This window comes from Sciurus carolinensis, chromosome 5, assembly GCF_902686445.1.
Source record: "Sciurus carolinensis chromosome 5, mSciCar1.2, whole genome shotgun sequence".
Classification (NCBI taxonomy): Eukaryota; Metazoa; Chordata; class Mammalia; order Rodentia; family Sciuridae; genus Sciurus; species Sciurus carolinensis.
In genome coordinates this window covers 146,165,987-146,192,691 of record NC_062217.1, presented here as the reverse complement: position 1 = coordinate 146,192,691, position 26,705 = coordinate 146,165,987, and the positions used below count along the sequence as shown (strand labels likewise).

At 37.5% G+C, this 26,705-nt stretch overlaps 1 protein-coding gene and 1 non-coding gene across 2 annotated transcripts in view; both read left to right on the top strand.

Annotated features, from left to right (window-relative positions):
- Positions 1-3,288: 3,288 nt before the first annotated feature.
- Arhgap19 (Rho GTPase activating protein 19) overlaps positions 3,289-26,705 on the top strand; it is a 46,353-nt gene continuing 22,936 nt past the window's right edge. The window contains 3 exon segments of the mRNA XM_047553508.1: positions 3,289-3,350; positions 24,188-24,453; positions 25,902-25,982. Of these exon segments, the coding sequence (XP_047409464.1) occupies positions 3,295-3,350; positions 24,188-24,453; positions 25,902-25,982 (403 nt within the window). The 5' untranslated portion in view covers positions 3,289-3,294.
- Positions 16,458-16,589, top strand: LOC124986022 (U8 small nucleolar RNA). The gene has a single exon (XR_007108934.1). It is a non-coding gene; the product is annotated as a U8 small nucleolar RNA (small nucleolar RNA).

The window sequence follows — 26,705 nt, the reverse complement described above, 5'->3', positions numbered from 1 at the left end:
GAACTATCCAGTGAGAATTATATTATCCTCATTTTACAGGAGAGGAAATGAGATCAGAATGTTCAGTAACTTGTCTGAGCTCACACCGATTCAAGTGAGGACCTAGGATTTGAACCTGGACTCACCAAGTCCAGAGCCCACCCTTGAACTACTGTTATCTCCCTCCAAATTATACAAAACTGCGAATTTTCATCAAAGCAAATGAACCAGAAATATAGTCCCTTGGTTTTCTTTCTAGTTGCAGTGGTAATACTTTCAAGTGTTCAATGTTTCTTCTTTTGTGAAATCGTCCATTTAATTCAATCAATCAATCATGTTCTGGGTCCTGGAACAAAACTTTTTAAGACTTTTGGGGGAAGGACAGAAGTTGAAATTTGGGTGTGTGCATGGGGGGGGGGGCAGGGTACAGAGGATGGAATCCAGGAGCACGATGCCTCTGAGCTACATCCCCAGTCCTTATTATTTTATTTTAAAATAGGGTCTCACTAAGCTGCTGAGGTTGACCTTAAACTTGGATTCTCTTACCTCAGCCTCTGAGTTGCTGGAATTACAGGCATGTACTAGGCCTGGCTTAGGTTTGTATATATCAGCATTAACACAGGCTGGATTTTCCAACACCGTCTGGGGTTCACTGAAAAGTTTCACCAGCAGTGGTGTGCACCTGTAATCCCACTCACTTGTGAGGTTGAGGCAGGAGGATCGGAAGTTTGAAGTCAGCCTGGGCAACATAGAAGACTCCTAACTAAAAAACAAAACCAAAACACCCCCCCAAAACAAAAACAAAAACAACAACAAAAAAACAAAAGGAAAGAACAAAATTCACCTAGGGGCAAACACAGCTGGTGGTCTAGCTCAGTGGTGAGGGGCTTGCCTAGCATATCAAGACCCTGGGTTTGATTTCTAGCACTACGGAGGAGGAGAAGAAGAGAAAGAAGAAAAATGTCCTGGATATGTTTGTATGTTTGTTGAATTTTATGTTTATTTAAAAAAATTTTTTTTGTAGTTGTAGATAGACAGCATGCCTTTATTTTATCTATTTATGTTTACGTGCTAAAAGATTGAACCCGGTTCCTCACAGGTAAGTGCTAGACAAGTGCTCTGCCACTGATCTACAGCCTAAGCCCCTTATGTTTCTTTTCATGTATTTACTCAATAAAGATGATTTGTTAGTTGTAAAACTAAATGTAATTTATTTGGATACATTTATCAAACTTTTTTTTTTTTTTTTTGTGGTACTGAGGATTGAATGTCAGGCCTTGTGTGTGCTGAGTACTCTACCACTAAGCTACATTCCAAGCTCTTTTTAAATTTTATTTTAAAACAGTCTCAGTAAGTTGCCTAGGCTGGCCTTGAACTTGTGATCCTCCTACCTCAGCCTCCTAAGTCTGGGATTATAAGTGTGCACCTCTGTGCCCAACTTCAAATTTTTAATATAAAGTCATCAATTGAAAAAATCTATTAGGACATGTGATTCCATTTTTAAATTTGGATAATATAGTCTGAGGACTTGTTTTCATTTATTTAGTAGATATTTACTGAATGACCATTCTGTACCAGATACCATGGAAAGAAAACCAGATGTAGTGGCAGGAAGGCTGACTGGGAATGCTCACATGAAATAAATAACCACACAGACAAATATATAAGTTGTGATAAGAGCTATGAAGGAAGAAGAATTTATGAAAATATAGAGGGGACATTGATTTACATATTGGGGCTATGAAAGCCTCTGAACCAGTGACATTTAGTCAGAGACCTGAAAGATGGTAAAGCGAAAAAATGGTCCAGTCAGAGAAAAACAACACATGTAAAGGCCCTGAAGCAAGGCAGAATTTGTTGAAAAATAAAGTGTATGGGTAGAGCTTTGTGAAAGAGAGGGAGAGTGCTGGAGACTCTCAGATGAAAGAACATCAGAAGGAACAATAGAAAAAAAAAATCTCTTGAAAAGTTCAGCACAGAAAACAAAATAGAAAAAAAGGTTAATGTTTTAAATTTACAGTGTTCTCACATCTGTTGCCTCAGTTAATTCTTACCAGAAGCCAGTGACCCTGAGGGTAAGCAAAATTATGGTTATTTCTACCACTGAGGATTAAGGTTCAGTTAGGGACAAATTCAGGCAGCTCTTGGTTCCACAGTTCACACCAAAGAGGCAAACTCTGGAAGCCAAAAGGGAATTGGTGGAATGAAGCCCAAAAAGAAGGCTTTGGATCACATCCAAGAGTAAGTACAGTCATCCCTTGTATCCGTGGGACATTTGGTCGCAGGATCCCAGTGGATGCCAAACCCAAAGATGCTCAAGGCCCTTATATACAACCGAATAGAATTTGCTTGTAACCTAGTCAGATCTTGTCTACTTTAAATCATCTCTAGATTACTTAAAATATCTAATGCTCTTTAGGGAATGATGACAAGAAAAAAAGTGTGTATGTGTTCAGGTACAGACCCTCGCCCAGGGAACATTTTGAATCTGCTGTTGGTTCCGGAAGGGAACCAGCAGAAATGGAACAGACTGTACTTGGTTTCCATTCCTGAGCCTCCTCTTCTAGGTCTCTCTCTCTCTCTGTATCAAGACAGAAAAAATTCTTGCTCTTTAGAGAGTGACTCTTTTTTCCCTGGGTACTGGGGATTGAGTTCAGGAATGCTACATCCCCAGCACCTGTTCCCCCCACCCGCATCCCTTTCTTCTTCTTCTTCTTTTTTTTTTTAAGTTGTCAATGGACCTTTATTTATTTATATGCGGTGCTGAGAATTGAACTCAGTGCCTCACACTTGCTAGGCAAGTGCTTCACCACTGAGCTACAACCCCAATCCCCGGTTCCCCTTTTTTTGAGACACGGTTGTGCTAATTTATTCAGGTTGGCCTCGAACTTGGGTCCTCATGCCTCAGCCTCCAGAGTAGCGGGATTACAGGTGTGCACCATCGCGCCGGCTTAGGGTGACAAAGTGACTTTCAAATTTCACAGTTCTGAAGTTGTATTCACATATCAAGAAAAAAAATTTTGAGCATATGCTGGGGATACTTGACAGGAACCTAAAGTCCTTAGAGTTCATTAAAACGATAAACTGGAGCTTTCCCCGGGCCTCGGGGCTGGGTCTCTCCCGCCCCTCTCTTCCGCCAGGTTGGGGGCCACCAATGACGGTTAGGTATTTGAATAGACCAATAATATGTAGCGAGTCAGGTTGAGGAGGGGCGGACGAGTCATCCAATCGCGTGCGAGATGGGGAAACACCTCAGCCAATCCAAAGCTCGGGGCAGGCCCTGAGGCGGGGCGGTGGAAGTGGTTTCTGACGAAGATGGCGACTGAGGCGCGGAGTGAAGGGGAGGTGCCAGCCCGGGACTCCGGCCGGAGGTGAGCCAAGTTCTTGGTCCAGCTGCCTAGGAAACGAAGCCCTGGGCTGCTTGTAGTACCGCCCTTGCCTTGGGTCACGGTGACCCATGGGCCGGACTTTCTTCCTTTCTCGCCGGCGTTTCGCGTTGTCGCGCTGCCTGGGCTGACCGATCCTGCAGCTGCCCGCTGGAGGTCCGCGCGCCGCGCTGGGCAAACCGACCAGCTGCTGGTGGCAGCGCTGCCCGCCTTGGCGCTGAGTTTTGGATGGCTAGGAAGCTGAAACCCAGAGCTGTTTAGCGAATTCCCCAACGTCACACAGCGTTTTAAGTCTCCTACAGTTTATGCCTTTAAGTCAGAGCCAGGATTTGAGCGTTAATTAGAAATGAATTTGCGTCCTCGGGTTAGCTTTTAAAACTCTCTCACTTCACTTTCTTCATCTGTAAACGAACATACTGAGGTCTCTTTCAGAAAATGTCAGGAATGGATAAACCATCAATTTAAAGCTCCAGTACTGAGCCTAGCAAATAATAACCACTAGATACGTGATAGATTTTCTTTTTTCCCAGTAGAAAGCTGAAGAATAGATCGGAGCATGACTTTATTTCTACAGAAATAAACACGTACACCGAGATTTAGCGTTTCCTGGAAAGAATTTCTGATGGACTTGCCCCAGTCTTAAGACTGAAATTGTCTTAAATGTTTACAAATATCTATATTTCTACATCTGTCTTTCTGTCCGTCTGTCTGTCTGTCTAGGTAGAGTTCAATAGAATGGTGCCTTTTGCACTGATAGGAGAGTCCAAGAGTCTTGGCAAACAGGGTTAGTGAGCCTGCTTCCTTCTGAACCAAGATGGGTTCGGTTGGAGTGTCATTTAACATTTTTACACGGAAGTTTCATGCTCTGAGCTGCCCATAGTGGTTGATCATTTTTGTTTGAAAACTGTATAGGGGGTGCTGGGGTTGTAGCTCAGTGGTAGAGTCATTGCCCAGCACTTGTGAGGCACTGGGTTCCATTCTCAGCACCACAAAAATAAGTGAATAAAATAAAGGCGTTGTGTCCATCTACAGCTAAAAATATTTTAAAACAGCAACAAAAAACTGTATAGGGGATGGATACATCTGATTAGCTCATTCCTCATCCAACTGTAAATCCTGGACTGTGATGAAAACCTGAGACAAATAAAATACTATGCTATAGCAAGAGTAGTTTGAATTCTTTTATAAGATTTTGCCAGTGACATTTAAATTTTGAGAATGTTAGTTACACGATCAGTATTCCATATTGTTAAAGAGAAGATTTTTTTTTTTTCTTTCTTTCTTTTTTTTTTTTTTTTTTTTGTGGTACCACAACATCGAACTTGCATGTTAGGCAAATACTCTACCACTGCACTACATTCCCAGTCTTTTTTTAGATTTTATTTTGAGACAAGGTTTTGCTAAGTTGCCCAGGTTGGCCTGGAACTCATGATCCTCTTGCCTCAGCCTCTGGAGTAGCTGGGATTACAGGTGTGGGCCACACACCTGGCAGTTTGGTGTTTCTGTAAGACTTTATATCACATGTTTTCATCTCAGATTCCCAGTCCTTAGCTTTGTATAGGTGATCATTAATGCATTAGTAATAATCTTTGCCATTTCTAAGACACAGACAGTATCTTGTGATGATAAATAACTATGCCAATTCTCCTTTGCCCTGTAGATACTAATCTGATATTTTCTTGGTGGTGTGGCCCCTTGTATTTCATGAAGAAGAGAAAAGAGTTGTCGGATTTGCACAGATCAAGACATTTGAATTTTGAATGGAGTATGTGTGTGTGTATATATATATATATATATATATCATCTATTTAGAGCTCTCTTGTTTTCTATTCCTTCATCAATATCTTCAGCCTGCTTCTAATAAATCAGGAGTGAGAACTGGATGAAGTGTTGTACACCTGTAATCCTGGTAACTTGGGACGCTGAGGCAGGAAGATCACAAGTTTGAGGTTACCCCAACAACTTAGGACCCTGTCTCAAACAAACAAACAAACAAACAAACACAGGGACTGGGGATGTAGCTCAGTGGTAAAGTACCCTTGAATTTAATTCCCAGTATCATTGGGAGAAAAAAAGAAAAAAAGGAATGCCTTAATTTTTTTTTTTTTTTTTTTTTTTTGAGACTAGTCTCATTATTTTGCCTAGGCTGGCCTCAAGTTCCTGGACTCAAATGATCTTCCCGTTTCAGCCTTTCCAGTAGTTGGGACTGCAGGAATGTGGCACTGTGTCCAGCCTTGAATGTCTTAAAAAAGATTTAACTAAGGGAAAGCTGTTCTGCTTGTCACAGAGTCTTAGATCATATTTTGACTTGATGATGGAGAATGACTTCTTCCCTCCATTTCTTGTCTTTATCAGATAAAATGATGCTTTAAAATTTAACCTACTTCACTTTCAAGTACTCTTAACTGGACAATACTAAAGGGGAATCCATAAATAGAAGCTATCCATTCTACCAATAGTAACATAAAAATAATAAAGATTTTTAAGAGAAAAAACTGAAGCAGGAAAGGAAGTAACTACCTCATTCCATAAATGGCAGTAGGGAACTAGAACCCAGTACTTTCTGAATTGAAAAGAGACATACAAAGGCTGGGATGTAGCTGTGGTAGAGCACTTGCCTAGCATGCTTGAGGCCCTGGGTTCAATTCCTAATACCAGAAAAAATAAAGAAAAAAAGTCATAAAAAGAAAGTGCTAACTATTATTAGAAGGAGAGGGAGAAATTGATAAGAGTCACAGGCATTTTAACCTCAATATTTACTGGGAAAAAACAAAGTCTGCTATGAGCCAGAAAAAGCAAACAGGAACGCATAGGGGTGGAGGGATGCAAAGCAAGCCACAGTGGTGTGTCAGCCTTTGTGAAGAGTGAATGACAGTCAGTATGCCACTTGTATCCAAGCTGTAGGGCCCAAGTCTGCAGCTTGAACTTAGGAACTAGAAGCTTAGGAACAGACTAGGATGCTTGGAGGATGAGGAAGGTGTCTGAAGATGGAGAAGGGGTCTCCTGTTTCCTTCTAATTTACATACATCTTAGAGTATGGAAAACTGGTTAGTTCCTGAAGCCTTTAAAAAAAAAATGTTCCTCTTTAATAAGACAGTGTCAAGAAAAGTGACAAGTGGAGCATTTACTGATTTCAGGAACACTTGTCTATTCTCACATGCATAAGTTAGGTGGGAAAATCTGGTTAAAGTATCTGAATCCAGTGTCATATTTGTGCTGTCAGATTCTATCTGAAAGGTAATGAGGAGTAGATTTCTTCAGGGGATTTTTTTGAGTTTGATTTTATTTTACATTTTTGTCAATTATCTGACTTAGAGAGTTTTATCATTATTTTTATAGATAAGGCCAATCTGGTGGAAGGAGGGGGAGGAGGAAAATAGAATTTAAAAATTAATCTCCATAAATGGTAAGTGGCCTGAAACCACATGAAACAAAATAAATCCTATTGAACTAGCTTACTTTGATTAGTCAAAACAAGTGGGTTGGGGCTGGGGATGTAGCTCAGTGTAGAGCACTTGCCTACCATGCTCATGGCTCTGGGTTCTGTCCCCAGGACCATAAAACAACAATAACAACAAGAATGGGTTGATGGTATCATAATAGGAAATTTCTACTTTTTTTTTTTGTTGTTGTTAGCTGGTATCTGTAAACATTCAATTTATTTTAAAACTCTGAATTCAGCCTTCTCTGTTTAAATATGTTTTACCTTTCCATTCTCTTGCCTATTTTCAGACACTGCATTTAATATTGATCTCTTTTGAATAGTAATAGAATTTGGTAACAGGGACTCAACTAAGATTTGATCCATTGAACAGTGTCTACTCAGTGTCCAGTGCTTATAAAAATATTTAAAGTTTTTGATACTGAAATAGCCATGGCCTTGACTGAATGATAACTTTATTATAATTGGGAATTGTTGTTATAATTGGTAAGATGAAAGGAGGGGAGAGTCTTGAAAGAACTTGGTGTTTAGCTTAGTGTGTTTTAGAATTACAGGTAGCAACCTTGGATTTTCTTCCTTGACACTTGGTTTTTCTTTCTTCTGTCGAAGCCCAGTATTTAAAAAGAATATATTTTTTGTTATTTAAGAATTGTGTTAAAAGTCTTATACCATAAGTGGGCATTGCAGTGACTGCTTGTAACTCCAGGTGGTCTGGAGGCTGAGACAGGATGATGGCAAGTTTGAGGCCAGCCTAGGTAATGTGGTGAGACCCTGTCTCAATAATATATTTTAAAAAGGACTGTAGCTGTAGCTCAGTGTAGAGCTCTTGCCTAGTATGTGGCCTTAGGCTCCAGCCCCAATACTGCAAAACAAAATGAAACAAAAATAACCTACATAACATAAAATTTATCATCATAACTCTTTTTAAGTGTACTGTTCATTAGTTTTAACTGTAGTTTTATTTTGTGCCTAGCCATTTTTTGTCCACAACTTACAAATCCACTGAAGCTTTAAAAATATACTCCCCCATTATAAATTTATATTTATTATAGAAGTTAAAAAATATGTAGAAAAGAAAGAAAAACAACCATTCTAGTTCAAGTGTGTACATACAAATATTGTTTATATTTAGATGGATTTCTTCCAGTGCTTGCTCTGTTATTCCCATTCTCTCTCTCCAGAGGAGTTGTAATGTTTTTCAACCAGTACATGGAGACACAAAATGAAAATTGTGTCCCCTGTCTTTATCATCATTTTCAACTGTTTCTGTTTTTATTTGTGGTGATTTTTATTATAGCTTTGTTTGTTTGTTTATTTATTTTACCTACTTACAGTACTGGGAATCGAACCCAGGGCCTAGGGCTTGTGCTCTATTGCTGAGCCGCATCCCCAGCCCTTTTTTTTTTTTTTTTTTTTAAATTCTTTTTTTTTGTTTAATATTTTTTTAGTTGTCAATGGACTTTATTTTATTTATTTATTTATTTATATGTGGTGCTGAGGATTGAACCCAAGGCCTCACACGTGCTAGGCAAGTGCTATACCACTGAGCCACACCCCAGCCCCCCAGCCCTTTTTATTTTATTTTGAGACAGGGTTTCGCTGTGTTGCTTAGGGCATTGCTAAATTGCTGAGGCTGGTCTTGAATTTATAATCCTCCTGTGTCAGCCTCCAGAGTTGCTGGGATTACAGGCATGTGCCACTGTGCCTGGCTGATACTTTAACACATGTATGCAATGAGAAATGATCAGGGTACATGGATATCTACCACTTCAAACATGTATCATTCCTGGTGCTGGTAACATTCAAAACCTTCTAGATAGCTATTTTGAAATACCCATAATTGTTGTCAACCACAGTTACCTTACTGTAATATAGAACATTAGAAGTTGTTCATCCTGTCTACCTATAGCCCCTGTACCTTTGAACTAACCCTTTCCATCCTCCCGTCTCCCTCCTAGCTTCTAGTAACTACTATTCATAAAGAAAAAAACAACCTTTCTAGAAAGATGGTAGGATTTATTTAAGCCAAGCAGAATTTGTTTGCTTTCTAGTATCCATCTATATATACATGTTGTATAATACTTTGTTTTGGATATCATAAATGTATGGGGAAAGGACATTGTTTTATGAGAAAATGCATTTGTAAGATATTTATTTTATAATAAGTAGATAGATAGCAGCAAACAACTTTAGATTCTGGTGCTGGGTGTTGTGTGTAATTAAATATTATTTTCTAAGTGTCTTAGAAAGGCTTTGGGAACTAAAAGTGGTTATTCTAGGAAGGAAGATATACGGAGAAGAAAAACTATCTGCTAAACTATGGAGATCTTTAAGAAGGTGAGAATTTGTGAATTTCTTTCCATTGCTGCCTTTGGTAGTATATATCATATAGTTTGGCATCTGCACTGTATGCTGATTGTTTTGTTATAATTTGTAAAATGGAGCCACCATGTTTTGCTGGGCAAATGCATTAAAAACAGATTTACAGTTACCAAAAATTCTCCTCCAATCTCTTTCTCTGTTTTAAACAGGCATGACTTTTAATTATCTGCTTAGTAAATGCTAGTCCAATGCTTTGAATTTAAAACTGTTTAAAAATATCCATGTGTATGTAAGATTATATGCTGTGTGTTTTGGGACTAGGAGAATTTAGAAAAAAGCCAGGTTGATTTATTCAATGTTATTTAATTAATTGAAGCCTAAGAGTGGAATTTTGTTGCTTCCATTCAATTTAAAAGATATTAGATTTTAAAGTCTCATCTTTGGGATGTAGTTTTCTGTTTGACTAGTAGGTGTCATTAAAAAAATCTTTGTTATTCTTTAATATTTGGTAAATAAATTATATGCAAAAAACAATAGATGCAAGGTATGTTATAAAATATAATGAGCATCTTGAACCTTCCTCCAACCTAAAAACTAACATGTTACCAGTAACTTTGATCTGTTTGTGTACTCCTTCCTGTGCCATCCCCACAGGATGTATAGTCTTTTTATCTTTCCTCTTTTCTTTTGCTAGGGATAGAACTCAGCCTTGCATGTTGTGCCAGGCAATTGTACTACCACTGATTACATCCCTAGCCCTTTTAAAAAAATTTGAAACAGGTTCTTACTAAATTCTCCAGGATGGTTTCAAACTTGTGATCCTCCTGCTTCAGCCTCCCAAGTAGCTGGTATGTCAGGTGTGTCCCATCATGCCCAATAATTTTCTGGCTTAGAGAAGTTGTTTATCACACAATTTTTATGATGAAAATATATTTTAAATAGTTTAATATCTCTGTGGGTGACTTAATAATATTTTGTTTAACTTTGCTTATTTTTGAGATTGCATTGTAGATTTTTGTGCATTATAGATTTGAGACATTTTTCATTCAATATTGTGCTTCTAAGATTTATCCAAAGAATAAAAACAGCAACAACAGCAAAAAATCCAAGATTTATCCATCCTGTTTGTATTGTTAACTGTTGAGGTGGGTCTTGAATTTGCCTCAGCCTCCTGAGTAGCTGGGATGACAGGTGTATGCCATCATGCCAAGCAAGGACTGGCTTTTAACAGGCAATTTTGACAGGAGTTGAGTTAATGGGGAAGGATTATTTCTTCTTGTGGAAACAGAATTCAGATTGTTTTAGCGAGGTCTCCTGAGTACCAGGTATACTTGTGAAAGAGCATGATGCCCTCAGTGCCCAAATCTCAGTTTACATTTTTCTGATCTTTGCTGATTTTCACTGTCCATACTTTTTGTTTTTGGTACTAGGGATTGAACCCAGGGGCAAACCACATCCCCAGGACTTTAAATTTTTTTTTATGTTTTGAGACAGGGTCTTGCTAAGTTGCTCGGGGCCTTGCTAACTTGCCTAGTTTGGCCTCAAACTTGAGATCCTCCTGCCTCAGCCCCCTGAGCTGCTGGGATTGTAAGCGCGGGCCGCTGAGTCTGGCACACATCTTTTTAAAAGGTTGTCTTTTACTGGCCTCCATTATCCAGGCACTATCTTGTTTTAGTTTTATAACTGGTTGAGCATACCTCCTTTGTCTGGCTATAGTTCATTTGCCAAGTTTTGCTCCTTTGACTTCATTTCTTTATTTTTTTCCCTTTATGTTTACCCTCACAAATGATCAACTTTGGTTTGCAGATGACTCCAAGTCTATGTTTTTAGCTCCAGAGTATTCTCTAAGAGAGTGTTTGTTTCTAACTTCCCATTAGACACATTCGGTTTCTTTCTTTTTTTTTTTTTTTTTGGCGGTGCTGGGGATTGAACCCAGGGCCTTGATGCTTGCAAGGCAAGCACTCTACCCACTGTGCTATATCCCCAGCCCCCACATTCAGGTTATTTCAAATCCTGCTTTGGAAATTATGATGTACTGGCACAGGATTGTCACTTTCTCTTGTCTGACCTAATGTAAGTCTGGGGATGTAGCTCAGTTGGTAGAGTGCTTGCCTCCCATGCACAAGGCCCTTGGTGCAGTCCCCAGCACCACAAAAAAATAAATAAAATAAAAAAGAAGTTAAGTCTGTAGATTTATTTCTTCTTCACTAGAAGAATGAAAAGATTTTAACTGGAATATGAAGACCCCTTCTGAGTCTTAACGTTTAATATTTCTTATCTAAAAATGTGACCTTTTCAAGATTTGATTTCCATCTTGGTTTCCCAATTTCTCCTTGTAAGTGTACCCTTATGCTTAGTATGTGGGAGGTCCTGGGTTCAATCCCCAGCACCAAAGCCAAACAAAATAAAACTAAGAAGCTTTCGAAAATTGGTACGGAAGGGAGAAGCACAAGAGATAAGAAATATTTTAAAAGGAAAATATAGAAAGGGTGCCTTTCTAATAGGGGCTAGTAACCATAGTGCAAAGGCATACCTTGGGGAACAGTTGGTGATAGTGAGCCCTTCAAGAAGTGATCCTGGAGAATAGAGGCTATCCTCAGATTGGTTAGGGAGGCAGAATACCCAAAGTGGTAACTCTGTCTTGTGAAGGTGAAGATACAGAAGGGAGGGCTCAGTTTCATATTAGTGGCAAGCGGATTCCACATTTATATTTGTTAGTATCCTTTCAGTTATATGTGCAGAAACTTAAACTCAAACTTGCTTAGACAAAATGAGACTATTAATTAGCTCAAGAAATGGAAAAGCTTTGGGGTTAGATCAAGTTACAAATCTCAATGTTTTTAGGTATCTGCCTCTTGCTTTCGTATATTTGGTTTCCTCTATATTTCTTTCATAAGAAAGTAGGTTCTCTGTAAAAGGTGGCAATAATGGACCACTAACAACATCTCACCAGTTTAGCAATTTTAGCCTTTACCAAGAGTCTTGGAGTTGAGTCTTTTCCCAGTTTGGCATTTTGGATCTTTGAATCAGTGAAGGGAACAGAATGTTTCTGTCTTTTAAGCCTGGATCATGTGCCCCTACCTAGTACCTGCCCAATCATAGGGATTGAAAGATGGGGAGAAATGATCACCCAAAGGAAAATGGGGGTGCTGTTACCAGAGGAAGGGAAAAATAGTGGGCAAAACCAACAGATGTTCATTATACTCTTTGTACTACCCATGTTTATTTCTGTTTGCTCAAGGTTATGTTTTGAAAAGGGCTTGCCATTTAATGTGTGGAGAAAGCATTCATGTTTCTTAAACAAGTAAAAACCAAAGAAATAGCTCCTTATTTAAATACTAGTTGCCCCTTCCCCATCCAAATCCTACTCATCTTTATGATCTGGCTCAAATCTGGACTCTTGTATAAGGATGAAAGATTTTCTCCTACTTCCGAATTCTTTGAGCCTTTACTGGACCATGGATTAGGCAGCTAATTATCTTGTGTCTTTTTTTTTTTTTTTTTTTTTTTTTTTTTGGTACTGAGAATTGAACCTGGGGTGCTTTAGCACTGAGCCACATCCCCAATCTTTTTTATTTCTATTTTGAGACAGGGTCTCTCTAAATTGCCAAGGCTGACCTTGAATTTATGATCCTCCTTTCTTAGCCTCCTGAGCCGCTGGGATTACAGGTGTACATCACTGCACTCAGATTATATCTTTTGTGTTGTGGTCCTTAGCTACTGTTTAAAATCTTGTAGAGCTTAGTGAAATTTAAAGCTCTTTGGAGGTTAAATACTTACTTTCTTATCCCTATACCTTACTATATATGTTTTTTGGGCAGGGGGATATGCAAGTTAAAAATGGAACTCAAGTTCTTACACAGGTTAAGCAAGCACTGTAGTATTCAGCCACATTCCACCCTACTTTACAATTTCTTAAACTTACAAAGCTCTCAAGAGACCTTAGTTGGGTTGATTTTAAATGACATATGAGTGATTTTTTTGTTTGATTTCTTTGTCTCAGAAAAGTAATTCACTTTCTTATGCTAGTTGATGAAGACTGGTGGTTAGCCATGTAGTATGCTGAGTATTTCTGGCAGACTAAAAGTAGAGACACTCTTAAGAATTTTTAGTATGTGAACTTGTGTAGATATAAACAAGTCATATGTCTGAGCAAAAGCATTGCCGTTCACTGGGGAGAACGTATTATTCTGGACTTCGGAACAAATGAATGTAGAAGTAGTCTCATAGAACTGACTCTGATCATGCATAGAAGTATTTCTAGTTTGAATTGCCTGAGACTCATGGTGTTTAAAGTATGTAGGAAAAGAGGTTTGCCAAGCTTTGCCTCTATTTTTCTGAGGATAAATAGCGTTTAGATAAATGATAAGAGGGAGACTATACATACTGTCAGTGAAGTGTCCTGTAGAACTTTCTCCATTTAAACAGGGAACTTGACGTTACTTTTCAGATACAACTAATCTCCTTCCCATTGTACAGTGGCTTGGGAGAGAAGGATTAAGGAAGGTGTTAATAACAATTAATTTAAAATCTTGTAACACCCAAAAGTATAAAAGTTACCAAGGAAATAAGTCAATAAATTGGCATTTTTTTAAAATTTATTTTTAAAATTTGAGATGAGGTCTCTTAAATTTCAGATGAGGTCTCTGTATGTTGCCCAGGTTCCTCCTGTCTCAGCCTTGCAAGAAATTGGGACTCTAGGTGTATGTCATAATGCCCAGCCATAAATCAGCATTATTGATACTCTGAGAAGTATAATTAACCATCTTGATTGAGAGCAATACATTGTCATTCCAGAGAACAAAGTCTTAGGTGTCCAAAAATGTTTAAGAAGGTAAGCAAGCTACCAAGGATTTTTTCTTCTCTCCAGATAGGTTTTCTTTTTCTTTTTTTTTTGGTGGAGGGGATTGACCCAGGGCCTTGTGCATTGGACTCAAGCACTCTACCAACTGAGCTATATCCCTGGTCCCTCATCTCTAAATAGTTTGCCAGTTTAGTTTAGGTCAGGTTGCTCTAGTATCTTGAAATTAATTTAAGTTGCATATTGTTGGGAGTCTAAATTAGAGATAAGAAGTCCATATTACAAAGCCTTGGACAGTGCCTTTTAAGGGCAGACCTGAGTGTGTAAATGTTTTAAAATTTTACCTAAGATATTAGATACTGTTGTAGTACTACTTATCAACTTTGAACTGTTTTTGGTATTAACAAAATCCTGCCAGCTTGGGCACAAGTGGTCTGTTTTGTCTTCTGTATATACAACTTTCATGATACCAACTTAAATTTGATATGCAGAAAGATAAATAACCTTTTGGTTGATACTTGTGCATGTTCCTTATCTAATAGCTCCCCAATAAAGTGGTATATTTTAAGTCATGTTTCAGTGCCTGTTATAGTTGAAGAAGCAGTAAGAGAGTACATACTTCTCTCAGGGTGGTAAGTTGGGCTTAGACAACTTTAAATATAGCTCATATTTTGGTAGATGCTGCCAAGGTTGTGGTTCTTGGAGAACAAATCAAGTTAAGCAATTCACTAGGGAGGAAATATTTCGTTTTGTGGGTATGCAGTTTTGGTAGTCGTCAGCCAAAAGATACAGAATGAATGCAGGTTTTTTTTTTTTTTCCACTGCCTTGAATTTTGCAAATTCATAGGTTCAACATACCTCAAAAGCACTTGCATTTCATTTTTCTGTAATTGATTTTTCAACTGTGGATTCTGTTTCCAGCCCTTATTAAGTGTATCACCTTACGTGCAGGGTACCATCTAGTGGTAAAATCAGTAATTGTAGACTATAAGTAGGTTAAATTAAAATTACTCTTTTTGTGTGGTCTTACCTCTGTGATTCTTTAGGATATCTAACTAGAGCCCTTGCTATCTCTGTATGCCTACAAACCTAGCTGCAAATTCTCCTGGTTCTGATCATATTGATGCAAAAACTTTTTTCAGGGATGCTAGGACTCAAACCCAGGGCTCTGCCATGTCAGGTAAGTGTCCTACCACTGAACCTCATCCTCAGCCCTACAAAAACTTCTGTGATGAGGAAAATAACTTTTAATATATACTTTGATTTCCATAATTTATTTTAATTTTTATTATTTTGGTGCTGGGGATTGAAGCCAGGGCCTTGCACATACTAGCACATGCTTTGCCTCTGAGCTACACTGTACTCAACACCTCCATGATATTTATGTCAGGTTGTAGTGAGATTTAGGCAAAAGCTTCTTGATTTCTTTAAAAAAATTATGAAATGTTGATCGTATATACAAGTATATAGAATAATACAATCAATACTCTTTTCTGCACCCAACTTCACTAATTTGTTTTTTTTTTTTTGGTACCAGGAATTGAACCCATGGGTGCTTAACCACTGAACCACATCCCCAGCCCTTTTCATTTTTTATTTTCATTATTATTATTATTATTATTATTATTATTATTATTATTTTTGGTTATGGGAGATTGAACTCAGGGGCACTCAACCACTGAACCACATCTACAGCCTTATTTTGTATTTTATTTAGAGACAGGGTCTCACTGAGTTGCTTAGTAACTCGCTTTTGCTAAGGCTGGCTTTGAACTTGTGATTCTCCTGCTTCAACCTCCCGAACCCCTGGGATTATAGGCATGTGCCAAACTACTGGCTCATATTTAATTTTGAGGCAGGGTCTTGCTAAATTGCTTAGGGACTCTTTTCAAGACCAGTCCTAGCAACTTAGTGAGGCCCTAGGCAATTTAGCAAGACCCTGCCTCAGCCTTCCAAATTGCTGGGATCATAGGCATGTGTCACCATTCTCGGCACACTGGACATTCTTGTTAGTAGTTTTTGGTGCGTGTGTTAGGTATGGAATAGAATTGTTGGATCATAGTTGTACACTTTGTTTAACTTTAGTAGAGAAGACCAGTTTTTCAGAATGGTTGCACCAATATATAGCACCAGTATCAATATAATAGAGATCCTGTTGCTCTCTCCTAAACCTGGTGGGGTCCATCTCTAATTTTGTGTGTGTGTGTTAGTGGGGATTGAACTCAGGACCTTAAATATGCTAGGCAGGTGCTTTGCCACTGTGCTACATCCCCGGCCTTTATTTTTTTATTTGAAATAGGATCTTACTAAATTGTTGAGGCTGGCCATGAACTTGGTGATCCCCCTACTTCAGCCTCTCAAGTAGCTGGGATTATAGATATGTGTCACCACATCTGGTACAATCTCTTTAATTTTTGCCATTCTAGTGGTTAAAAGTATATCATTGTTCTAATTTGCATTTTCCTGATGTCTAATATGATTGAACAGTTTTTTCAAAGTTGGCCATTTGGCTGTCTTTTAAAATTCCAAGTCAGGTGGGATAATCCTATTCCTCCTTTTGGAGGGCAGATATCAAACATGATGATAGGAGTTCACATGATATGCTATTAGTGTCCCTGCATAATCACAACTTACAATACCCTGATTAATCCTATCTGATTCGTAAAGAATAAAAAAAAATTGAGGAATAAAATCCCATGCCCATTTTTTAAAAAATTGGGTTGTTTATAAAAATTCTTATCAATCTGTGGACATTCCTTTTTTTTTTTTTTTTTTTTTAAGGTATTGGCAATTGAACCCAGGGGTATTCTACTACTGTGTTACATCCCAAGTGCTTTTTAATTTCTTATTTTGAGACAGTGTCTTTCTAAAATTGTTCAGGCTGACCTTGGACTTGGAATCCTCCTCCCTTAGCCTCCTGAATAGCTGTAGTTATAGGTATGTTCCACTTTGCCTGGAGTAATTTTTTTTTTTTTTTTTGTACTGGGGATTTAACCCAGGAGTGCTTTACCACCGAGCCACATCTCCAGTCCTTTTAATGTTTTTTTTTTGAGACAGGATCTCGCTAAATTGCTCAGGGCCTTGCTAAATTGCTGAGGCAGGTCTTAAACTTGTGATTCTCCTGCCTCAGTCCCCTGAGTTGCTGGGATTACAGGCGTGGTCCACTGCACCTGGTTGTGAATTCTTAGTATATTCAGGATATGAGTCCTTTTTTGATTATTTATATTGCAGTTATATTTTCCCATCCTGTGTTTATTTGTCTTAATTATCACATTCTTATTTTAATGAAGTCAAGTATATTAATATTTTTCTTTTTAGTTATATTTTTTAGGTTTTATTTAAACATTATTTCCTCGGAGTTTAAGAAACAGCTCATGTTGAAGCGCGCTGGCTTATCATGTGCGAGGGCCGCGGTTTGAATCCTTGGCACCTCAGAGGAGAATAAATATTATTTCCTCACCTTGAGTTCAAGAATATGTTCTTCTGTGTTTCCTTCTAAGAGGCTTATTGTTTTGCTGTTAGATCTATAGTTCACGTGGAACTGATTTTTGTGTATAGTGTGAGATAGGTATTTTTTTTTCCCGTGTAGATATCCAAGTGTCTCTGTGAAAAGATCATATATTTCCAGTGCCACCTTTGTCCTGAATTTAGAAAAGTAGAAGGGGCTGGGGTTATGGCTCAGTGGTAGAGTGCTTGCCTAGCATGTGTGAGGCACTGGGTTTGATCCTTAGCACCACATAAAAATAAATAAACAAATAAAGGCATTCTGTCCATTAAAAAAAATTAATTAAAAAAAAGTAGAAGAAAGTAATAAAGAACAGAAGCTAATGAAAGGAATAAACATACAATAGAGAGGTTCAACAAAACCAAAAGTTGGAATCTTGACAAAGCTAATGAAATTGATAACCACTAATAATCATAATTTTAAGAAAGAGAGAAAACATAGATTACCAGTATCAGGAACAAAGATTTGGGGTTTATCACTCTGGAACCTATAATCCTTAAAAAGAAGAGGATAATATAAATAAGTTTATGCGAAATAGACACTTTTCTAGAAATATACAATTTAAGAACATTATGCAAGGAAGAAATAGAAAACACAAATAGTCCTATAGTCTAAAATAAACTAATATATAATGGAAAACCTTCTTAAGAAGAAAATTCTAGGTCCAGATGGCTTCATCAGCTAGTTTGACCAAACATTTAAAGAAGAAATAACACCAGTCTCACGTGAACTTTTTCAGAAAATAGAAAAATAAGACACAGTCCCTACCTAACTTTTGTAAGGCCATACAACCCTGATATAAAACCTCTCAAGTAGCTGGGATTACAAATATGTGTCACCACATCTGGTACAATGTCTGGTACAAAGGCATTATAAGAAAGAAAAATTCCAGACCATTCTCACTTGTGAATGTTTAGAGAGAATCTGAAGAAACTGTTTCAGCAGTATGTTAAAATGATAATATAGCATAAGTGAATTTGGTTTATTCTAGAAATGCAAGGTTGGTTTAGCAGAAAGCTAGTGATATTCACTACAGTAGAAAAATAAAGAAAAAAAATATCATCTAATAGATATACAAAAAGTATTTGATCAAATTAAACACTGACTCATAATTTTAATTAGTAAATACATACATACGAGATTTCACCCAAGTTTGATACTTTTTACCAAAATGATAGACAGAGAAAGATAACCATTTTAAAATTTGCTTTACTGTGATAAAGCATGTTTATTAATCATTAAGGCCTTGCCTTATACAAATCACTGATCTTGTTATTTGACTAATTTTTCTCTTGAATGTCCTCATTCTTATGCTTACTAATAAATTTTGGTTACTAATTCTTTGTTAGTTATATATATGACAGATGTCTTTCATTATTTTAAAGTTTTACATTTATTTGTGCATTTTTTTGTTAGGAACGGGTATTATGTTGCCATGAATAAAAAAATACAAAAGAGGGCTGGAACCCTGGATTAAATTTTTAGCACTTCAAAAAAAACACAAAAATTCAACAAAAACAAACAAAAAACAACAAAACTTTGTTTAAAATGTCATTTTTTTATCGAAGTTTTAAATTTTAATGTAGGTAAATCTATCACCCCTTTCTTTGTGGACTGTGCTTTTTACATCCTCTTTAAGAAACTCTTGCCTGGTGCTGTGGCACATGCCTGTAATCCCAGTGACTTGTGAGGCTGAGACAGGGAAATCACAAGCAAATTCAAGGCCAGCCTCAGCAACTTAGCAAGACATTGTCTCAAAAAAAAAAAAAAAAAAAATGCTGGGGTGTAGCTTAGTGTTGGAATGTCCCTGGGTTCAATTCACAGCAAAAGACTGAAAAACAACACAATGACAACAAGAAGTAAGCTCTTAAAAAAAAAAAAGGTAAGCTCTTCTGTTGCCTCATTAATTTTAGGGACAGGATCTCTCTAAATTGTCCTGGTTGTCCTTAAACATGAGATCCTCCTGCCTGAAGCTTCCTGAATTGCTGGAATTACAGGCATGTGCCATTGCACCTGGCTAATTTATTGTTAAATACTGTTTTCAGGATTGGAGAGGTAGCTTAGTGGTTGAGCACTTGCCTAGCACTTGTGAGGCCCTGGGTTTGAGCCTGAGCCATGCAAAAGAGCAAATAAATTATTGCTCTAGAGTTTTTAAAGTTTAGTTTTTCATATTTAGATCTTTATTCTGTTTGAAATTTATTTTTTGTGTATGATGTGAGGTAGGGATCAACCCTCCCCATATATTGTAAAACTGTTTCTTCTTGTGCTCTTACATTATGGAATTGTTTCATGTAATACAACTTTGAGTGGTGATGGGAGTCTCCTGTTGAGCTTCATGTGTATGTGTTGGCAAATACAGTTAACTGGTCCAGTTTTTTTATTCCTGTTTTGTTCCCTACTTGCAAAAGAGTGCTCAGAGTCCTAATAAGTATTGCCTTTCAGGCCCCATAATGTGTCCTTGTGTTGTCCAGCATGTCTGGAATTTGTGTAGGCTGTGCTGGGGCAGGGAAAGGAGAGTTCCTGTGTCACATAAAGGAGAAAGCTTTTTTCCTGTCTCTTCGGTTTACCAATGCCTCATCAGAAGCTTTCAGCATTTATGTAAGAAATTTATTTATTTTTCTTGAACTTGGAGCAAACTTGAAGTTTGTTTTAAAATATTAAAAAATAAGGAGTTGTTTTTGCTTAAATATTGTATTTTTCTCTAGTTCTAGAAATCTCTGAAGTTCTTGAATGTGTTCCTTGATATTCTTAGCCTTTTCGGCATTGCATATTGTTTGGAAGGGGATTAGTGGACTTTGTGATTCAGGAATAACTTTTATAAAATAACCTTCGTGTCTTATCTTCCATTTTCCTTCTTTTAAAACCATTCCCATGTCTTAAATACTGTTTTATTTTCTACAGTCAGAAAAAGTGAGAAAGAGGTAAAACAAACAAAAAAAAAACTAGCTTAAAGAAAAATCAAAGCATAGCATAACAACAAGTAATGAACTTGGGAGGGCAGAGGGGAAAAACAGAGGGGAAAAGAAAGGAAATTGTTTATGTGTTACTTACATGTTAGGACTTCCAAGGTATTCTTTTTCTTGTATTTGGTACAGAGAACTAGGGGCAACCTGAACTCTTCACCTGTTCAGGCTGTTCAGGAGGGGTCTTGGGACTGATGGCCAGGTAGGAAGGACTGTTGAGAAACTATATAGCTAGGGACTTTGTGCTTATAACTCCTTTTTTTAGTGCTGCAAGGGTCAGCTGTGATAGAAGTTTTAGAGTCTTAACTTGAGTCATGCTCTGGACATTGAAAAAATTCTGTAGGTTTTATGTGTATATGTGATTTCACTTCAGGAATGTAATGGATGCTTTCCATATATACTTTTATGTTTTAGAACTATTTGATCTGAAATTAGTTATTCAGACTTCAAAGGGATTTTAATTCCTGTAAAATTCCACAAATGATTAGTTTAGGCTCTATAAATTATGTTTCTTTTTGGTACTTACACATTTCCTGATTTTTTTGGTTTTCTCAGTAAGTAGAATTTCTCATTGGCAGTGATTTAAAATAATAGTTCTATATTGATTCTTATTTCTTGCCTGAAATAAACTGACTTCAAAAAAAGACTCTTGTGTCCTGCATGGTGGCATACACCTGTAATGCAACTCTGGTGTCTGAGACAGGAGGACTGAAAGTTCAAAGCCAAACTCAGCAATTTAGAGAGGCCCTAAGCAACTTCTTGGTGAGGCCCTGTCTCAAAATGAAAAATAAAAAGGACTGGGAGTGTGGCGCAGTGGTTAAAAAAAAAAAAAGCTCTTGGACTGGGGTTGTGGCTCAGTGGTAGAGTGGTTGATAGCATGTGTGAGGCACTGGATTTGATCCTTAGCACCACATAATAAATAAATAAATAAATAAATAAATAATATAAAGTTTAAAAAAAATAAAAAAAGGCTCTTACTGGCTAGGTGCTGGAGCACCCACCTATAATCCTAGTAATTCCAGCTACTTGGGAGGCTGAGCAAGAGAATCACAAGTTTATTGTCAGCTTAGCAATTTGGTGAGAACCTGTGTCGAAAAGCAGTCCTCTACTGCTAAATTTGACTAGCTGAAAACACCAGTGGTTAAAGCACCATTGGGTTCAATCCCCAGTATAAAAAAAAAAAAGTCTTTGGTCTAAGATTTAAGATGAAAGTGTTTCTAATTGACTTATATTATATTATTCGCATCTTTAAGTTTATACAGGAAAAATAAGCTATTTTGGTGTATAAAAAGGTTGAGGAGATAAACATGCTAAGCCCCTCTCTGAGTGACTTTTTGATTTGAGAACATACATTCATAGTTCTAAATTTTTTTTTTTTTTTTTTTTTTTTTTTTTGGTATTGAATGCAGGGGCCCTTTACTACTGAGCTACATCACCAGTCCTTTTTATTTTGAGACAGGGTTTTGCTAAGTTGCCCTGTCTCAAAGTCTGGCCTGGAATTTGCAGTTCTTCTGCCTTAGCTTCCTGACTCACTGGGATTATATTGGATGCAACCACACCCTGCCATAGTTTTAAATTTTCATGTAATTTCTCAGAGTACATTATAATTTTAGAGCCAAGAAAGAATCTACTAGCCACCAACTGCAAATTTGGGCTGTTGATTAAAATGATTTAATACTTTTTCATGTAAGTAGAGTTGACTTTGAAATTTACTCATGCCTTGTTTTCATTATACTGTTATTAAAAATTATTCATGTAGTGTTGGTAAAGTGTTATTATTGATTAGTTATAGTTAATATTTAGAGGGTGTCATTTTTCCTTGAATATTGCTTTAGTACCTATGATGTAGTAAACAACTTTTAAATTGATTGTTTTTATTGTGAAAATGTTTGTGCAAGTCAGGTCAACTTAACTTTGCTTGAATGAGATGTGATAACTTGTCCTTTCTGACTTGTGTTTATCTGTTCATTGGTTATATAATAGATGACTTTGTATAATAAGGTTTAGGACAAGACATTAGAGTTAATTAGTGATGGGAATAAACAATGATATATCTGCTAATAGAGATGGGATAATACAGTTCTTTTTTTCTTTTTGTGGCACTAGGGATTTAACTTATATCCCCTGTTCTTTTTATTTTTAAGTTTGAATTTTTTGGAGGGGGATACTGGGGCACTTGACCTCAGGGGCACTGACCACTGAGCTACATCCCCCAGCCCCATTTTGTATTTTATTCAGAGACAGGGTCTCACTGAGTTGCTTTGAACTTGTCATCTTCCTGCCTCAGCCTCCCAAGCCACTGGGATTATAGAGTGTGCCACTGTACTCAGCTTATGTTTGAAAATTTTTTTTTGTATTGAGAATTAAACTCAAGGATGCTTTACCACTGAGTTAAATCCTCAGTCCTTTTAAATTTTTTATCGAGACAGGTCTCACTAAATGCCTAATATGGTCTTGAACTTGTGATCTTCTTGCTTCAGCCTCTTGATAGCTGGGATTATAGGAATGCATCACCACATCAGGTTAATAATACAGTGCCTAAATGTAAAATATTAGAAGTAAAAAGGGATCCAGTAGTTAGGCCTTGGGAAACAAAAAACAGAGAAGAAAGTATTTCTGAGTGTCAAAGAGCTTTGCCAGGAGTATAGTCAAATGTAATGTGGAAATAGAAAACCAGTACAGGGACCCTAGGGAGAAGAAACTTTCTGTGCAAAGGTAAGACTTGGGTGATGGATATGTCAGAGGCATCCAGAATTGAACAATTTTAAAATAAAACTGGGTTAGGGTTATAGCTGTAGTAGAGAGTGTACTGTATGCTTGAGGGCCCTGGGTTCAATCCCCAGTGCTGCTAAATACATACATACATTCATAAATATATAATAAACTAATCTGTAGATCTGAACAAAAACTGAATATCTATTTATGTACCTGTTAACTGTCTTCTAGTCCTATGAAAACTTTTTTTTTTTTCTCCCTGCCTATTTGTACAAACAGCACAGGGAGGATATCCGTCCCTACAGACAGGGGCCTAGAAGCACTCCAGTCCTATGTCCTCACATTCTTAGGCAGAAGCTTTTACTATGGAACCTTTGCAGGGTCCTGGGCACCCTTTTGGAGTGGGAGTGGGAGCTGGAGCCAGAGCTGATACTGAGCTGGAGTTGCAGCCTGAGTCTTGGCTTGGGCTTGGGTTTTGGCCTTTGCCTGGCAGAGCCTGCTTCCTTGGCATGTGGGCACAACAAGCACACTTCCGAGCTTGGGGTAGCAAGGAAGGCAAGGCAATCGAGCTTGAGGCTGGCACCCTTTGGCATCTTGGGCTTAACCTCTTTAGGCTTTAGGAGGGCCTTAATAGCCTTGGCATGTGTACTCATGGCCTTGGCATTGTTTGCTTACATCTTTTTCAGGCCCTTGTTGTTGTGCTTCTTGGCAAAATGCCTATTTCTCAGGAACTTGACATCTATCCCCTTAAAAGATTCTTATATTTGTAATTGGGTTTCTTGATACCATTTCTGTGCCATTTTTGGGACTGGTTATGTGTGGTATGGTTCTTGTACTTGGCCATGTCAGCTCTGTAAGCTACTGCTCCTGGAGCAGTTGTGACCGGAAGAGGGAGGACTATGAAAACTTTTTTGCTGTGAGGAACTGACAAGGGCAGTTGGCTCAATTAGAGGGAAGGTCTTTGGAAAACCTCAGCCTGTGTGTGGACCCAGGGACCAAATAGTGCATCAGGTGGGGCATAAGAATGCATACAAAAATGATCCCCGCAAAGAGTCTTCTTTCATTTTTTTTCAGTGATGCCATCTGTAATTTTGTCATCTGCAATGATTCTTCCCTTCGAGGTCAGCCCATTATCTTCAATCCTGACTTTTTTGTGGAGAAACTGCGACATGAGAAACCTGAGGTGTTTCACCGAGTTGGTGGTCAGCAATATCACAAGACTTATGATTTACCTGGAACGGAGTTGGCTCAGCTGATGGGGGAAGTGGACTTAAAGTTGCCTGGTGGGGTCGGCCAGCATCAGGATTCTTCCCGGTCCCTAATGTCTCTCAAGCGGAAGGGTAGGAGATGTGTCTGTGAAGTTGGGCAGATGTCACTGGCTCCTCAGGCTTTACTCTTTTTTTGCCCTTTGAGACAAGGTCTGTCTATGTTGCCTAGGCAGATCTTGAATTTCTGGAGTGATCCTCTGGATCCTCTTGTCTTAACTTCCTGAGTGCTGGGATTATAGGTGTGTACCACCACCACTTCCAGCCTTCCCTTGGCTTTACTTCTAACATCAGAACATTCACTGAGGAGTTGTAATTAACCCTGATAACATTTTTTTGATCATTTTTTTTTCCTCATTTGAATGTTAAGTACTAGTAATAAAAATTATAAAACTAGATAAGTAAATAATTAAACTAGGGCTAGAGTTGTGACTCAGTGGTAGAGCGTTTGCCTGGCCTGTGTGAGGCCCTGGGTTCAAGGCACCACATAAAAATAAATAAATAAATAAAAGATTCATTGACAACTAAAATAATATTTAAAAAAGAACATAACAAAAAAAATATTTAAACTAAAGGAACTATATTAAATCCCTGAGAGATTGACATGATTAGTTTAGGTAGTTAACAGGGTCATCTTAATTTGGGGGCTACATTAATAGTGTACTAAATAATATTTAATTTTCCAGATTTTCTTTTGAGATGGTATCTTGCCTGGCCTGAAACTCCTGGGCTCAAGTGATCCTCCTGGTGTGCATAACTGTAGGGCTGTAATTATTATAATAATAATATTAAAATAATAATTTAAAAAAAGTTACATAGCTGAAGAATAAAGAAAGCCTGGACATTTTTTATTGCAGTACTTCTCAAATGTTTTCATTCTATGGAATGCATTGATAAGGCAGGTACCTACAAATCACCCAAAAAGAGGCTTCCCAGAAATAAAGAAATAACACAGCTTTTAAAAAAATTATTGTTATTTTTTTAGTAGCAGATGGACATAATACCTTTGTTTTATTTATTTTTATGTGGTGCTGAGGATGGAACCCAGTGCTTCACATACTAGGCAAGCACTATACCACTGAGCTACAACCCAGCCCCCGTAGCCCAACTTTTGATAACATATTCAAGAGGTGGTATTTTATCAAATATAAGGAAATCATTAAGGTAGAAAAAAATGCTTACACATTAACAGGTCAAGTCCCTGTAGCTACTCCAGTGGATAATCAATCATAGTTTAAGTTGTTTTTGGTTTGTTTTTTAATTAAATAGTAACATGCTAGGTATTGTTATTTAAATAAGAAAATGGTCTTTGCCTTGAAGAAACCTACAATTTAATACTGAACTTAGAGTTGGTTGAGAATTGATCTGTGTTTTCTGGTACACTGCCATTGCTAAACTTTTTGTTTGTTGACCCTTTGAAAACATTTGCTGAACTGTGAAATGTGCTGCTTGAGTGGTTTTAAGTATGATAGTTTTGTACTATTTATGTGAAATATCGCTCTATCCTTCATATGGTTTTTCAGAAAAAGGAGTGGTATTCGGATCCCCACTGACAGAGGAAGGCATTGCCCAGATATACCAACTGATTGAATATCTGCACAAAAGTAAGACTACTCCAAGTTTTATTGTTCTTTGTTAAATGAAAAATAGTCAGTTTTCCATTGAGAGCCAACTACCATGAGGTGTGTAGAAGCAACAAAAGAACTAACCAGTGATAATTAATTTCAGGTGGCAGATTTTTAAGTGTATTTCCTTTTAAACTTCATCTTATGTATTGATTTGCCATATATTCTCAGATGTATATAAATTGCATAGTGCCTATGAAATTACATTTACTCCTTTATACAGACGTTTCTTTTTTAAAGAATTCATTGTCCTCCAAAGAATCATGACATTTATTCAAGGGAGCATAGTACTTTTCATCTTTCATATTCAGAATTAATATTCTTTACCTAATTTCCCCTCCCTTCCCTCCATTCTTTCCTTCTCTCTTTCTTTGCAGTACTGGGGCTTGAACCCAGGGCTTCATGCTTGCTACATTCCTAGCCCTTCATTTCATTTTTTAGGAGTCATGCTATTCATGTCATTGCTCTAAGTGCTTGGCACAGCTGAGTATGTGTGACATATGTGACGTTATATGATGCCTAGATAAATTCAACATGTGTCTTTAGCCAATCCAAGTCTTTGTTTATAAGTTATTTACATGGCACATTGTGCTAGGAGTTAGAACACAGGCTGTGAACTAGCAGCTTGAGTTTGAGTCATTTGTATTTACGTTTTGTTTGTTGGCAAAGGATTACATTAAAAATAAAATTAGTTATCAGTGT